The sequence below is a fragment of the Macrotis lagotis genome, chromosome 1, assembly GCF_037893015.1.
Source record: "Macrotis lagotis isolate mMagLag1 chromosome 1, bilby.v1.9.chrom.fasta, whole genome shotgun sequence".
NCBI classification, from domain to species: Eukaryota; Metazoa; Chordata; class Mammalia; order Peramelemorphia; family Peramelidae; genus Macrotis; species Macrotis lagotis.
In genome coordinates, this window is record NC_133658.1 from 50691002 (window position 1) to 50707350 (window position 16349).

At 41.8% G+C, this 16349-nt stretch overlaps 1 protein-coding gene across 1 annotated transcript; it reads right to left on the reverse strand.

Annotated features, from left to right (window-relative positions):
* Window positions 1–1983: 1983 nt before the first annotated feature.
* SPATA33 (spermatogenesis associated 33) lies at window positions 1984–16319 on the reverse strand. Its single transcript, XM_074200926.1, has 3 exons — window positions 16105–16319; window positions 9269–9424; window positions 1984–2403 (listed from the first exon to the last, which is right to left on the reverse strand). The coding sequence occupies exons 1-3, from the start codon at window positions 16136–16138 to the stop codon at window positions 2165–2167; spliced, it is 429 nt and encodes a 142-aa protein (XP_074057027.1). The 5' UTR covers window positions 16139–16319; the 3' UTR covers window positions 1984–2164.
* Between the last annotated feature and the right edge of the window lie 30 nt (window positions 16320–16349).

Genomic DNA, 16349 nt, shown 5'->3' on the forward strand with positions numbered 1-16349 from the left:
CTAAGAGAAAGGCTCACAATACATAAACAATCTATGGAGGATTTAAGAAATAATATGGTTTGCAATCTATATGGGCAGTGTACTTAGAGTCATTAAAGCATCCAAGTATGGTCCTGCATCTCTACAGATTGGGGAATTTTGATTTTTCTGCTAGTTTTTCCTAAAGTAGTAATGGAAAGAGTAGGCATAATGAGATAGTAATTTTTTTTTAAATGAAATGTGAAATTTGATAGAATTGCAAGGGTCACTTGTCATTAGTTGGTTGGGATGGCCACATCCCTGATGACCCTTAAAGTGAGGGAGGATGCAGCTTTGTAGGTTGTGATCCCCCATCCCTCTTTCAAAGAGCAGCAGAGGACAAAGGAGATTTCCATCCTCTCCTCCAAAGAAGATGGTATTTTACAGTGGAGATACTCCCTTGGCAGGGAACAGTCAGGGAGGTAGCTGAAGAATGTACTTCTTGGCAGAGAAGAGAGCCCATGTTGGTTTCAAAGGAATTAGCCCCAATGGTGGAGAATTTAATTTCAGTGAAAAATGTGCCTGGGTATCCAAATGAATTGACCTATCAGCAGATATTGTGTCTAGGAAGGACCTTATGACCAGGTCAAGATGGAACATTGGAGCTTTTAGAGAAGTGGGTTATTGCCTTGGCCATGGTTCCTTACTCCCAATGTACTTTGTGCCCACTCTTCCTGGTGATTCACTGATTCATGGGAGAATTCATATTTAAGGGTCAATATTCTGTAGTTACTATTCTCATTATGTCACCTTAGTAAAATGCCTTTAAGTCAATTGTGTGTGTTAGTGGACTGTTAAGAGGTCACTCATAAGTTTAGACTCACAGACTGTCTTGAAGTTGGGTTAATCACCAGATACACACCCACCCACCCATTCAACAAATCCAGGAGTGCCAAGCTGGGGAGGAAGCCAGATTGAGTGCAGCATCAGTAGGGTTGCATCACATACATGGTTTAACTTTAAATTAACTGGCAAATACAGAGTGGAATGTTTCTTAAGAATGTGTCACATTGTTCATTACTTTGTGGCTGAGCATTTGCTGGCATAACCCTTTGCAAGTTAGTAATTTTCTTCCATAGGCACTAACTGGTACCCTGGGGTAGAAGTGCCAAGTTGCACCTCTAACTCATGTTTATCCATGAGTTCAGATTAGCACATAATTTGGTCATATCCCCTCTTTTTATGCTAAAATAAAAGTGTTGACATTTACCTAACCATTATTAAACCACATCATCTTAAAGGAGCCTTTCTATTTAAAGGACTCTTTACCTATGATTAAGTGCTTTTTACCAACTAAACTCTGTTATCTCTAACTGCTTTATCTAACCTTGGTTTAAGGAGAAACTTAATTTTTTTTTGAAATTTCACTTGGACTGTCAATTAAACTCATATTTGCTTATCTGGTTTATTTGTGATGCTGGTTTCTAAGTTCTGTTTCTACCTCAAACTGTCCTAGAAAAAATAACTATCTGTGGTTTCATCCTGCTAACTTAGATCTAAAGTTCTCACATCTTGGCATCATAGAAGACTGCTTTTCCCTGATGTACACGGTTTAGATTTTCAGTCAAGAGTCAAAATAAGAGACATACCTCTGTTATGATATGTGATATGAAAACAAGACGACTTCTCTTGAGACAACCTTCAAACTTCCTCTGAGGACTTCCCTCACTGAAAGGACTTATTACTTAGAACTGCATTATATTAGTTATCTCCATCCTGGATCAACACATTTATACAGAGGCATTTAAAGTTATATGGTGGCTTCCACAAAACTAATTTTTTTTAACTCAAAATACACCTCCCTCCCCTAACTAGAATAATGACCTCTAAATCTTGGATCTGGTTTTAGTTATACTTACCACTGGGATTTCCCTTCCCCCCTCCAGAAGTGTACTGAGACTTTAAAACTTATTAGATATAAATTTGGAGCCCTTTGACCTGTTGTCTCATTATCCATCCATTCACTTTCAAAATTCAATTATTTATTTAAATGAAGCTTCCCAGTTCACTTTCCAAGGAGGAATCATTCCTGCTTTCCTCCAAACTGCCTGTGGCCCTGGAAGAAGTATGTCAAGGTCACTTGGAGAGAAGAGGAAGAAAAACTGCAGCCAGCTTCTGAAGACAGTATTTGGATCTCAGAGGACAACTACATCATCGCTCTCCGTTTTGGAGGATCAGGCTTAGTTTTTTGGTATGCTTCAACAGTGCTGGGGTTTCTGTGCCGGTAGTAGGGGCCGTAGTCAGTTTTGTCCTTTATGGTCTTTTGAGAACTTTCCTCTTGTGATGGAGTACGAGCAGTGTCAGTGGAAGCTCGAGTAATGACAATTTGGGGAATAAGAAATCTTCTTGTCTCAGACTTTCTATCCCTTGAATCAGAAGCCAGTTCTAAAGGGAGGGAAGCAGGGGAAATGCAAGCATTACTCAAACAGAAAGATGACAGCCATGTGACCCATGATTCAGTGAAAAATAGCTAAAAATGTTTGATGGGTGTGTGGTTAGCTGTGCTTTCCCTCTTCCAGGACTCTGATCATTTTGTTCTTCTCAACAGGGATGCCCACTCTCCCTCCCTCTCTGCATCTCCTAACCTTCTACAAATACTTGAAAATGCAACCCCAAAGCCACCTCCTCCATGAAGACTTCTGGATCTCCCCAATTGGGTCACCCCCCCATATCTCCCATAGAAATTGCTTTAGTCCTCCATAATGTATGACTTAGTAGATAGAGTCTGGTTCAAATCCTGCCTCCATGGATGACCCAGGTTATTTAAACTACTTGTGTCTCATTTCCCCATTTGTAAAATTGAGGGTCAGGGGCTTCTGAGATCCCTTCCAGCTCCAGATCTAGGAGCCTATCTAGGGAATATTGTGTTGAGTAACAGAATGAATTGTGCCTGTATCTGTACTGTTTTCCAGGGCTGTTTCTTATCCAAACTTCATACTCCCCTGATTCAGTGGACATTGAAATGTCCAGGGTTTTCTGGGTGACTTTGAGGGTGGTTTGTTTCTTTTCCTCTTGTGCATTTGTGCAAATATTATCACTTAATGTATATGTGTGTAGAGCATGGTGATTGTTAAAGAGATGTGGAAGTAGCCACAAGTGGTCCAAAAGGCAATCTAACTCAATTCAGTTGTTGGGTATGACAGATACTCTGGGACATCCCTGGGCTCCTTCACTGAGCTTCCAGGGAGTCTGACAACCAAAGATGGGGAGTATGGGAGACCTGACTGGGAATTCATCAAACCCATGGAAGACCCAAATATAAGACCCTTGGAAGGGTCTTATTCTTGTTAGGTAGATATTAAATTCAGTTATATCTATGTTGGTGAAGGACTGATAGTGGTATGAGAAGTTTTCTAAATTTGAATGTCCTGAACAAAGTCATTTGGATCTGCCCTAGTTAAAAACATTGTTAAATGAGAGGCTAAAAAAACCAAATAGGCTCTGCTCTTCCACAAATGAAAGATATCATCTGGACATCACAAAATTAATCTGAGGAAATCTAATAATATGAAATTCAATTAACAAAATGTTATAGGGAATTTTAAACAAACTAAACATTTACTTGTACTTAGCACTTTATAATTACTTGGACCACTGAGGTGAATTCCTCTTGGGATCCTAGGTCCAGAGCCAGAAAGGATCTCAGAAGTCATGGAGCCCAATCCTTTCATTTTACATTTAAGATCCAGGAAGGACCAGTGACTTGTCTAAGTTGAGAGTAGAGCATACCAAGTCAGAGGAGGGGATTTGAAATTCAGCTTCTCTGACCTCCAGAGCCAGGACAATTTCTTCCCCTTTAAAAAAATCCCTTTTTTTGGGGGGGGGAGAGAAATCTCAATAAAATCGACAAATATTTCATTATTACAAATAACAACAAAATAGAGGTTGTACAAGAAATTGTGAATTTTAAAAAGAAGCCTATATATATGTATATTTTTATTAAATTTGACAAAGCAGTGATGTAATTGTCCTATTTGTGCCTCCTCCTGTATTTTTTGTTTTCTTTTGTTCCTTTTAAAAAAAGCTTTATTGATGATCTTCTGAGGGTCTCTCACTACCCACAGAATCTCTTCCCTTCTCTCTCCCTTGTAACAAATAGGAAAAAAATCAAACAAAACAAATCAACCCACTGATTGTGCCAGAGAAGATCTTCTCATTCTATACCTAGTCCCATGACATTCTTTCCCTTGTCCTATGTTCCTCCTTCCTTTCTCTGGGTACCCCCCCCATTCTCTGAATTTCTTTAGCCATTCTTCTGTGTAAGTATGTGTATGTACATATATATATATATGTATATATATATATTTTTTTTTCTTTCTTTCTCTAAAGTCATAGAGTATACTGATTGTTTCTAAATTTTTTACTCTGAATTATTTCATGTGCTTTTTTCTTAATTCTTTGTCTTTTCTATATTTGTCCTTTGGAATTGCATTATACTATTCCACAGATTACAATAATCAATTGCTGTAGCACAATTGGTTTAGCTACTATGTGTGGTTGTCAATCTGTTCAAATATTTATAGTAAGAATTATACTATAAATATTTGAGTTCTTTTTTCTTTTGATAATATTCTCAGGCTATATCCCCAATAATGGCATTATTTGTTCAAAGCATAAGATTATATTTGGAACTCCTGTAATGTACTGCTAGATGTTCTTCAAAATAATTCTACCAACTTGCAATTCTACCAGAAAAGTATGAGTATCTATTTCTCCATATTAACTTTTCCTACATAAAGACAACAATATATAAGACATAGGCGAGCACAATTACTGGGTAATAGGCACAGAGAAGGAAAAAAGAGAGACACTTTGCATTCTCCAGTTTGCACCAGAAGCACCACATTCACAGAGAACATTTCTGATTTCAATAAATTTTCTTGTGAGCAAGTAGGCACTTCTCTAAGGTAGCTGCTGTCACATTCTCACCATTCTGGGATCATTCTATAATAACCTGTAGAGACCTGTTAATCTTAAGATTCTCCTATTTGCCCACAGTCTACTGCCCTTCCACATCCAATCACTCCCTTGTTCCTCCTGTGCCCCTTCTTTTGGCCTCAACAGGATCTTTGGATCCTTGGTTGATCCTGCTTTCCCAGCTTCTCTCACTGCCTGGTTTTGATCGTGACTATTCAGAGGTCATATCCTTTAGAAATGTTCTCTCATTCTTACATTTTGGACATTCCCAGACTTCTAACCTTCAGGTTTTTTTTTTGTTTGTTTGTTTTTAGGTTTTTGCAAGGCAAATGGGGTTAAGCGGCTTGCCCAAGGCCACACAGCTAGGTAATTATTAAGTGTCTGAGACCAGATTTGAACCCAGGTACTCCTGACTCCAGGGCCAGTGCTTTATCCACTGCACCACCTAGCTGCCCCTAATCTTCAGTTTTGAGGAACTCCTAACATCTGCCCCCTAAACTCCTAAAAAACAGCACCGTAGGAATCATGAAAATGTAATGGCAGATCCTTTTTGAATTTAGGCTAGTTAAAGTCACAGACTCCGTGGCAATCTTTTTCTTTTCTTTTATCTTTTATTAACTAGCACTTTCCATACAATGTCTATCATAAAATCTCTTCCCAACTCTCTCCCCTTCTGGGATTTGTTTTCTAATTTACTGAAAAGATTAGGGGTATCCTACGTCAATCCCCTTTTGCTTTCCTCCTTCAGTCTTCTAACTCTTCCAGTATTTTCATTAGTCCTCTTCTCCTTCCCCTCCCATTTTTGAGGAAGCGGAGACCCTCCTCCTAACAAGCTAAACTTGAACTTTAAATCTCCTTTCTTCCTTATATACTTTTTTTTTTTAGGTTTTTTGCAAGGCAAATGGGGTTAAGTGGCTTGCTCAAGGCCACACAGCTAGGTAATTATTAAGTGTCTGAGACCGGATTTGAACCCAGGTACTCCTGACTCCAGGACCGGTGCTTTATCCACTGCGCCATGTAGCCACCCCAAATCTCCTTTCTTCCACTCCCATAGTCTCCATGACATTGCTTTAGCTATCATTTTATTTTCTTCACATGCATTTCGAATAGATCTCTACTGGCTCCTTTCCTTCATCTACAAAAAGAATATAATGTAATGAACCTGTCTGTATCAAAGGTGATTCTGAGAGTAAGAACCAGGGTGACTGGATAGATAGGGATGTTCTCAACAGAAAAAAGGAATGTTTGGTGGAGAGTTTGATTTAGGAAGGGAAAGAAGGACTTCTGTTTTAGATATGGTGAGATTGAGATTGTTTCTAGGCAGAGAGGACTACTGTTCCAAAGAAATGTTTGGGTTGAATATATAGTTTTTGGCAGGGATCACTGAACCCAAGGGAGCCGATGAGATCAACAAGAGGAGAGAGAGGGAGGGAGAGGAGAAAAGGAATCAAGACAAAGCCTCGAGGGATTCCCATGTTGGAAGGCAGGTCATGGCTCATGATTTAATAAAGAAGACAAAGGAGGAGAGGTCAGAGATACATGAGGGAGCAGTATCCTGAAAGTCAAGAGAGGAGAATGTCTAGGAAGAGGTTAAGTGCTAAAAGCTTTTATAAGATCAAGGAGAATGAAGTATCAAAAGCTTTTATAAGGTCAAGAAGAAAATACCACTGGATCTAGCACTGAAGAGATCATTGATGACCTTGGAGATACAATTTTTTTTATTTTTAGTTTTTGCAAGGCAATGGGGTTAAGTGGCTTGCCCAAGGCCACACAGCTAGGTAATTATTAAGTGTCTGAGGTTGGATTTGAACTCAGGTCCTCCAGGGCTGGTGCTCCTTCCACTGCACCACCTAGCTGCCCCAGAGATGCAATTTCAAAGTAGTAAGGTCAGAAGCCAGACTGCCCAGAGTTTGTAAGTGAATGGAAAGTGAGGAAGTATATATTATCACACTTGAGTCGATGGCTGAGTCTAGAAATGTGGCTATGAGAAGAGCTGTTAGTTGACAATTTGAGAGAATGGTAGTAGGGTCAAGGAAGCCTCATTGAACGATGCAGACGGAGATAAGGGATAAAATAGAAGGCACAGGGTACTGGTCTAGGACAGAAGGACTAGCTACAAAATAGATGACTAGAGAACCAGGATTTTGTATGTGTTCTGAAAAGTTAAGAGTGGGAGAAAAAAGGAACATGAATTATCCAAGAGAGAGACAGAGAGATAGAGACAGAAAGAGAGAAAGAGAAGAGAGACAGACAGACATAGTCTGGGAATTGTTTAAGTCAACTCGGGAAGAAGAAAAGGATTACTACCAAACAGTAGCAAGAACACAGTTGATGTCATGGAAGATCAGTTTCTCATGAAAACAGTTGCTGGATAGTGACTGCCTTCAGAATGGGAAAGAAGTCAGATAATGGGAACAACCCAGGCTTGGGGTTCAGACAGGCATGACCAGTTATAGCCCAAGGGGTTCTGGGTGAGTGGAGAGGGTCTAGGTACAATGATTCCCTAGACAGAATGGAAAGCAGGATAAAGGTAGCAATGGGAAGTCAGAGAAGACAGTGATGGAACAAGGTAAAACAGGGATTAGAGCTCCCAGAGATGAACAACAGTTAGGAGAGAGGCAGAGGAAGAGATGGGAGGATACAACAGGATGAGAGGAGAGAGAAATTTCAGACTGCTGGATGAGTTGGAAGCCCTGGAAGGTCAGGAACGTCAGTGTGTGTCCACCAAGAATACAAGCAATGACTTGGCTAAAGAGAGAGACTGAACTAGATACCTAACATGTTGAGAAAGGAGAGAATAACCTGGGGGGGGGGGGCAGACACAGTAGATTAATGCCATCAGGGTCTTGATAGGTTAATAGAGATAGAAGAAATAAACCCCAAAGGAAGGAGGATTGCCAAGTAATGGGAGAGGCCAAGCACATGGTATTGGAACATACTTATTTTTGTTCCTGGGTGAGGTAGAGATTGGGAAATTGCTTGAGCTTAGGAGTTCTGAGCTGCAATTGGAGTTCAAGCTGGCTGGGTGGCCCTACTAGCCTAGAAGCAATGTGGTGAACTCCATGTGTTTGTGTTATGTGTTTAGTAAGCAGCTACACTTCTAACCTGGCAAGGTGGGGAGACACAAGTCTCCAAAAAAAAAAAGGCAGAAGGAATAATTAGAAGTGCAAACAAAGGGCAAAGATGCAGCCACTCCCTCCCCATCTTGGTCTAGGGAATGGAGCAGGGCATGAAGGAAGGCTCCTTATGTCTCAGAGATGTGAGTATGTTATCTCTTCTACCGGTAGTCAATTTTGGAAGCACAAGAAGACAGAACAAGGATGAGGAGAAAAGATCAAAGATGAAGGGAAACTGGTTAATCTATCTGATCAGTTTTCCAAGAACAAATTTCTGCTTTCTTTGTCTTTTATGTTCCCTTGGGAAACACACTGTGCTTCAGGACATCATTCATCCCTTCTGGCTCCAGGATGCTTCTTTGCTTTTTTGCCTAAGTCTCCTTCCTAAAACACCCTCTGATCATATCACTCTCCTATCCTCAATTCAATGAACATTCTCCTAGCAGTCAAGGCCTTTTGCCATCTGATCCCATTCAAGCCTTCTATCTGTTCTTATCTTGGGCTCTTGGTTCCTGGTGTGCCTTTGTTTAAAGCCACCTGAACAACACAGTACTTTCCTGTCTTATTTCCAACCACTGAAACTGGTTCCTGCAGGGGCAGCTAGTTAGCACAATGGGTCTAAAGTCAGGAAGATCTGAGTTCAAATTCTACCTTAGACACTACCCTGTGTGATCATCAACATTTCACTTTAACTCTGTCTGCCTCAGTTTTCTCATAATGCTAATAATTACTCAATAGCTCTTACCTCCCAGGGTTGTTAGCAAGATGAAAAAAGATATTTGTAAAAGTGCTTAAACAGCACAGTATCTGGCACAAAGCTTGTGCTATGTAAATGTTTGTTCGCCCACTTCTCCTTCCAGGTTCAATTTAATCAGCTTCCTCTTCTATGAAACTTTCCCACATCTGTGACCTAGACATGTCTTCTCACAGTGCTTTCAGCACTTTCATTGACTGGAGATCTCCTTGTACCTTGCACCACACTCCCCTTGCATTATGATCATCTGCATAACTATCTTCTCCTACCACCCCTCCACACTACTTAGGTTATATTTACTCCTTTTTAACAGGGTCAGGGTCATGTGTGTTCTTGGATTCCCCAAAGCCTTCCATCTAAGGAACTTTATCAATATTTACTGAAATGGAATCCAAAAAATCCGCCTTCCACCCTAGCCATAACCTTTCTGATTTGAATAGATCCCCTTTTAGATCTTTCCTACCACTTTTATGAACAGTCTGTGAAGATTTCATCGTTGTTTTCACGGGTCCATAACTACCAGAAGCAGTGGATACTGAGCTAGGACTTGTTGGCTGTTTCTCCATATGCTTGTTGGGATTCTTATCCTTGGCTTTCTGAAATGAAGAGCTGGGTGTAGCTGGAAAGAAACAATAAATAAAAAGAAGATAAATAAATAACTGGATGAAGGCAGTGAATAGTTTGCTAATCCCAAAGAGATCCACAATGAAGTACTCAAGCAAGGCAGCTGTTGGAAGAAACAATTATTTTTTTTCAGAAACACATAACTATTTTCTTGGACATAGTATATAGAAAAAATGGTCGGGTGTGCCACTTGCGATGAAGACAGTAATGGGTAGAAGTTACAGAGTGACTTCCGAGAGGCTTGAGAATGAGAACCTTCCCAAAAACCAAGAACTATCTAAAATGAACTGGGCTACCTTGAAAGGCTGGCTCCTCCTGGAGCTCTTTAAACAAAGGCTGCATGACTACCTATCAGGTCTATAGTAGGGGGGATTCTCATCCATGTGTGGGTTGGATTAGCTGACCTTCCAACTCTGAGATACTGAAGGGAAAGAGCATGTTTCTGTCCACTGGACAAAGAGCTGGGCTTTAGAGTCTCATTTTTCATTTCATTCACTTGCAGAGAAACATATAGCAGGTGGGTGATTTCCTCTCCTTTTATGCTGAGTACAGACACTTTGCTATTCATCACATCCCATACTTTAAAAATATAAAATGAAAATATAAATTGAACTTTGTAATTCTAAAAGTGTCACATGAATATTATTATTATTTATTATTTTCTGTCCTGGTAATTCCACTGATTTGGGAAACTTTCAGTGTGAGGACTCCCTCTACTGAGTCAGATGAGTAACTTTTCTCTAATTTAAAGAGTCTTAGAGAGTAGCTTGGGCTGTAAAAAGTTAAGTGACACGATCACGGCCATAGAGAATGAGTCAGAGAAGATCTTGGACCCAGGACCTCTTAACTTCTACCCATTACTATCATCACTCTCAAGGTCATCCTTTGAATCATTTTGTCACTTCGTTCTTACTAGAGAAAGTTTGGGGAGTGATTTGCTCCCATTTGCCAATCCTCATCAGTGCAATTCCATAAACATTTATTAATCACACATAGGGAGCTGTCCTAAGTGCTAGGGATAGGAGGACAACTCACATATCTGTCCACAGACACATAAAATCAAGATAATTTGAGGAGGCAGAGAATAATTACCCCTAGGCTTAAGGAACCCTTCAGAAAAGATTTGCTATCTGAAATGAGTAGTGAAGGAAGTTAAGGTAGAAGCTGTAGGGAATGTATTCCAAGCATGCAGGTTGCCTGTGTGGAGAGGGAACAGGAAGTAGTCCAACCTGGCTGGGATGTATTAATTATGAAGGGTAATCATGTGAAATGTCTTGAAAAAGAGATTATTTTTGTTACTATTATTCATTCCTTTAGTTATATATGATTCTTTGGGACTTCATGGACCATAGCACACCAGACCCTTCTATCCTCCACTATCTCTCAAAGTCTGCCCAAGTTCTATTACACTATTTATCCATCCCATTCTCTGCTATGCCTTCATCTTTCCCGACATAAGGGTCTTTTTTCAATGAATCTTATCTTCTCATAACGTCATCACAGTATTTAAGCTTGTGTTTGACCTCCCAATGAATAGACTGAATTAATTTAATTAATGTCTGATTTGATCTCCTTTGCTTTACAAGGAACTCTCAAGTCTTCTCTTAGTACTTAATTTGAAAACATCAATTCTGTAGTATTCATCTTTCTTTATAGTTCAACTCTCACAGCCATACACTACCACCAGAAAAACACAGTTTTGACTATTTGGACATTTGACAGTGATGGCTCAGCAAACTTAATGCTGTCCTGATTTTGCCATAGTTTTTTCCTGGGGGCAAGTATCTTTTAATTTTACGGCTGCCATCTGCTGTGATCTTGGATCCAAGAATATGAAATTTGACTCTGCTTTATCATCTTCACCATCTATTTGCCAGGAAGGCATGAGATCAGTTGTCATGATTTTAGATTATTTTATGTTAAAAGCTTCAAGTCATATTTTACACTCTCTTCTTTCATTTTGATCAAGAAATTCTTTAATTCCTCTTCACTTTCTGCTATGATATTGGAAGCTGTTGATATTTCTCCCAGCAACCTTATTTCTGGTTTTTGATTTGTCCAGTCTGACATTTCAATGTCAGTATTAAATGATATACTCAAAATGTAAGCTAAATAAATAAGGGGACAACAATACATAGCCTTGTCAGATTCCTTTTCCATTCTTAATCAGCTGGTTTCATGTGCAGCATCCATCAAGAGACAGGTTAGAATATTTCAGGTAATCACATCCTGTCACCAGATGTCACATGCTGGTGCTTGCCCAGAATTGATAATGCCAGGTGCCTGGTACCTTGCTGATAAGGGAGGAAGTGAAACCAATCTAAGTTCAAGAGACTCCTGCAGTAGCCAGACCATCTCCAATAGTCCTGCTTCCAATTAATCAGGTCATGGGGATTCTGGTAAGGCAGAAGGACTAATAGTAGTAGTAGTAGTAGTTCTGTTGTTTTTTGACCTACATACATGTTCCTCACGAGACAAGATGATGTGGTACTTCATCTCTTTGAGGACTTGCCACATTTTGTTGTGATTCACAGTTACAGATTTTAGTGAAATCAGTGGAACAGAAGTATATATATATATATTTTTCTCTCCATAATGTTGGCAATTTGGTTTCTAGCTTTGGAAAACCACCCTACTCTTCTGAAATTTTCAGCTCACATATTGCTGAGGCCTAGATTATAGATTCTAAAGCATAACCTTATTGGTTTGTGAAATGAATGCAAAATTTGAATATTCCTTGGAACTGCCCACTTCTTTAGGATTGGCCACTTAAGTTTTCCAAATTTGCTGACATATCTAAATGCAGCACTTTAGCAACACCATTTTTTAGAACTTTAAATAGCTCATCTGGAATTCTATCACCTCCATGAACCTTATTGTTAGCATTGTTTCCTAAGGCTCATTTGGCTTCACTCTCTAGGATGTCTGGCTCTAGATCAGTAACCACACCATAGTATCTATCAGTGATGTTAAGATCTTTCTTGTATGGTTCTTTTTATATTCTTGCCACCTCTTCTTAATCCTGTTTATTTCTGTTAAGTCTCCACCATTTTTGTGTTTTATCACGCCCATTTTTTGCAAGAAACTTTCCTTAGATAGCTCTAATTGTCTTTTTTTTCTTTTTTTTTAGATTTTTCAAGGCAAAGGGGTTAAGTGGCTTGCCCAAGGCCACACAGCTAGGTCATTATTAAGTGTCTGAGGTCAGATTTGAGCTCAGGTACTCCTGACTCCAGGGCTGGTACTCTTATCCACTGAGCCACCTAGCCACCGAGCTCTATCTTTCTAATTGTATTGTTTTCTATTCCTTTGCATCTTTAATTCCTCTTATTTCTCCTTGCAAATCTCTAGAATTCTACATTCAATTGGAAATATTTTCCCTTTCTCATTTACCTTTTCACTTTCCTTCTTTTCTCAACTATTTGTAATCTCATCAGACTGCAATTTTGCTTTCTTGCATTTTTTTTTGGAATTGATATTTTCTTTGTTGTCAGCTCCCTTACAGTATTACCTTGTTGTGGTAGAGGGCTTGCATGGCTCAATAAAACTATGTTGTAAAGAGTTTTTCCAAGATGGACTGGTCAGAGTGGAAAGTTCTGACAAATGGTAACTCACTGGAGAAAGAAATGGTAAATCATTCCAGCATCTTTGTCAAGAAAAACCCATGTACAGTACTAAAATGACAAAAGATATGACATGGGAAGTTAAGTCCTCTCAGGTCAGGAGGATAAAATCCATCTTTTACAGGAAGCTTTTTTTTTTTAACTCTAAGTACCCTTTCCCCATGATTTCCTATTTTTTTAATTGTTTTTTGAATTTTACAATTTTTCCCCCAGTCTCACTTTGCTACCCCACAGAAGGAAGTCTGATAGTCTTTTACATTGTTTCCACATGATTTCCTATTTATCCTGTCTACAGCTTATTTGTATTATATTTACTTTTTGTCTTCTCCAGTACATGTGGGAGTTCCTTTAGGAAGGCCTGTATTTTACTTTCTTTGTATCCCCAGTACAGGATTTGAAACATAGCAAACACTATAAAATGCTTAGTGATTAAATTTCCATTGACTACTTAATTACCAAATGATTGGCCTTTTCTGAATCTTCATCCTTCTTGAGTTTTCTTGAAGCTTTTGATTCTCCTGGATATTCTCCTCTCTATTAAAGACCCTACTCTTTTAGGAGATAGTAGCCTCTTCCTGGTTGCTCCTACTTAACACCCTCAGGCCCCTTCACTGAATATTCCTCTAGGTTTGGCCCAAGAAACTGGCAGAAACTGGCCTTGACCCCTTTCTCCTTCCCTTCTATGCTAACTTGCTTAGTCATCTGGATTCCTATGAGTTCAATTATCATCTCAATGTAGATGATTCCCAGATCTATATTTCCAGCTCTAAACTCTCTCCTACGCCTCTAGATCCAAAATGCCAATTTCCTTTGGACATCTTGGGTTGGATATCTAGTAGGCATCAGTATGTGAAAAAAGAAAACTCACTCTTTTCAATAAAAATTAAAAAACGCTCCAATCTTTTGAACTTTTCTATTACTGTTGAATGTACCTACTATTCTTCCAAATGCATTATTTGCAAACTTAGTCATCTTTGACTTTTCATTCACTCATCCTAATTATACAACAGTTTATCAAGTCATTTGTACCTTCACATATCTCTTATGTTTCCTTCTCTCCACTTGCTCAGTGCCACTACTCTAGCCTGGGCCATGGTATGTCACATCTACATGTCTTTCTCACGTTTCCTTCCCTCTACTTGCTCAGTCCCACTACTCTAGCCTGGGCCATGGTACATGGTATGTCGCATCTACACGTCCCTCTTGTGTTTCCTTCTTTCCACTTGCTCAGTGACTACTCTAGCCTGGGCCATGGTACATGGTATGTCGCATCTACACGTCCCTCTTGTGTTTCCTTCTTTCCACTTGCTCAGTGACTACTCTAGCCTGGGCCACGGTACGTGGTATGTCACATCTACATGTCCCTCTTGTGTTTCATTCTCTCCACTTGCTCAGTGACTACTCAAGCCTGGCCATGGTACGTGGTATGTCACATCTACACGTCCCTCTTGTGTTTCCTTCTCTCCACTTGCTCAGTGACTACTCTAGCCTGGGCCATGGTATGTGGTATGTCACATCTACATGTCTCTCTCATGTTTCCTTCCCTCTACTTACTCAGTCCCAGTACTCTAGCCTGGGCCATGGTACGTGGTATGTCACATCTACATGTCCCTCTTGTGTTTCCTTCTCTCCACTTGCTCAGTGACTACTCTAGCCTGGGCCACGGTACGTGGTATGTCACATCTACACGTCCCTCTTGTTTCCTTCCCTCTACTCGCTCAGTCCCAGTACTCTAGCCTGGGCCATGGTACGTGGCATGTCACATCTACACGTCCCTCTTGTTTCCTTCCCTCTACTCGCTCAGTCCCAGTACTCTAGCCTGGACCATGGTACGTGGTATGTCACATCTACATGTCTCTCTCATGTTTCCTTCCCTCTACTCGCTCAGTCCCACTACTCTAGCCTGGGCCATGGTACGTGGTATGACACATCTACACGTCCCTCTTGTGTTTCCTTCTCTCCACTTGCTCAGTGACTACTCTAGCCTGGCCATGGTATGTGGTATGTCACATCTACACGTCTCTCTCATGTTTCCTTCCCTCTACTTGCTCAGTCCCAGTACTGTAGCCTGGGCCATGGTACGTGGTATGACACATCTACACGTCCCTCTTGTGTTTCCTTCTCTCCACTTGCTCAGTGACTACTCTAGCCTGGCCATGGTATGTGGTATGTCACATCTACACGTCTCTCTCATGTTTCCTTCCCTCTACTTGCTCAGTCCCAGTACTGTAGCCTGGACCATGGTATGTGGTATGTCACATCTACACGTCCCTCTTGTTTCCTTCCCTCTACTCGCTCAGTCCCAGTACTCTAGCCTGGGCCATGGTACGTGGCATGTCACATCTACACGTCCCTCTTGTTTCCTTCCCTCTACTCGCTCAGTCCCAGTACTCTAGCCTGGACCATGGTACGTGGTATGACACATCTACACGTCCCTCTTGTTTCCTTCTCTCCACTTGCTCAGTGACTACTCTAGCCTGGCCATATTGTCCCCCATCTTCACCTTATGCCATGGACTTCTGGTTGGCAGCCCTACTTATGCCCCTCCTCAGTCGGGAGCCACGCCTCCTGGGCCTCCTCCAAGTTCCCATTTCATTTTCTGATTTTTCAGAGCTCTTTTCCTCTGCCAGTATTTTGAATGGATCCATAGGATGCCGCTGCCATGAATGTGGGCTCCTTCATGGCAGGGGCCACACGCGTGCCTTTCTTGGCATCTGCCCGGCACACAATGTGCAAGGTGGGGCAACGCATGGAGCACTAGCCCTGGAGTCAGCAGGACCCGAGTTCATATCCGGCCTCAAGGCCCTGCGTGACCTCGGCCAGTCACCGGCCCCTCCTTGCCTGGCATGGGGATGGTCCGGACTCCCGGGCACCGGCCCTGGCCGGCTGTGGAGGAGAAACTGAGGCCGCCCGGGGCACAGCCTGCCCAGGCTCCTGGGCATCGTGGGGGCAGGAGGCGCCCCCGGGCACCTGCCCCCGGCCCGCCCGGCGCCCGGCGCCCGGGGCCCCGGGAGGGGGTGGCCGAGGGCGGGGGGCCGGCGCGCCTGCTTTTTACCTGTCGGGCTTTCTTTGCTTTTGTTCAGGCCCATAGGTGGGCTCGGCCATCGGCCCTCGCCGGCCCGGTGTGAGTGCCCGTCCCGTCCCCCCGCCCGGCCCGCGCCCCATGGCCCCCGGCCCGAGCCGGCTGGGGTGACTCACAAGGGGGCGCCGCCCCGTCATGCCGCGGGCGCCTGGGCGGGGCCGGGCCGTTGGGCGGAGCCCCGCCCGCGTGGCCCCGCCCCTCCTCGGCCCCGCCCCCCG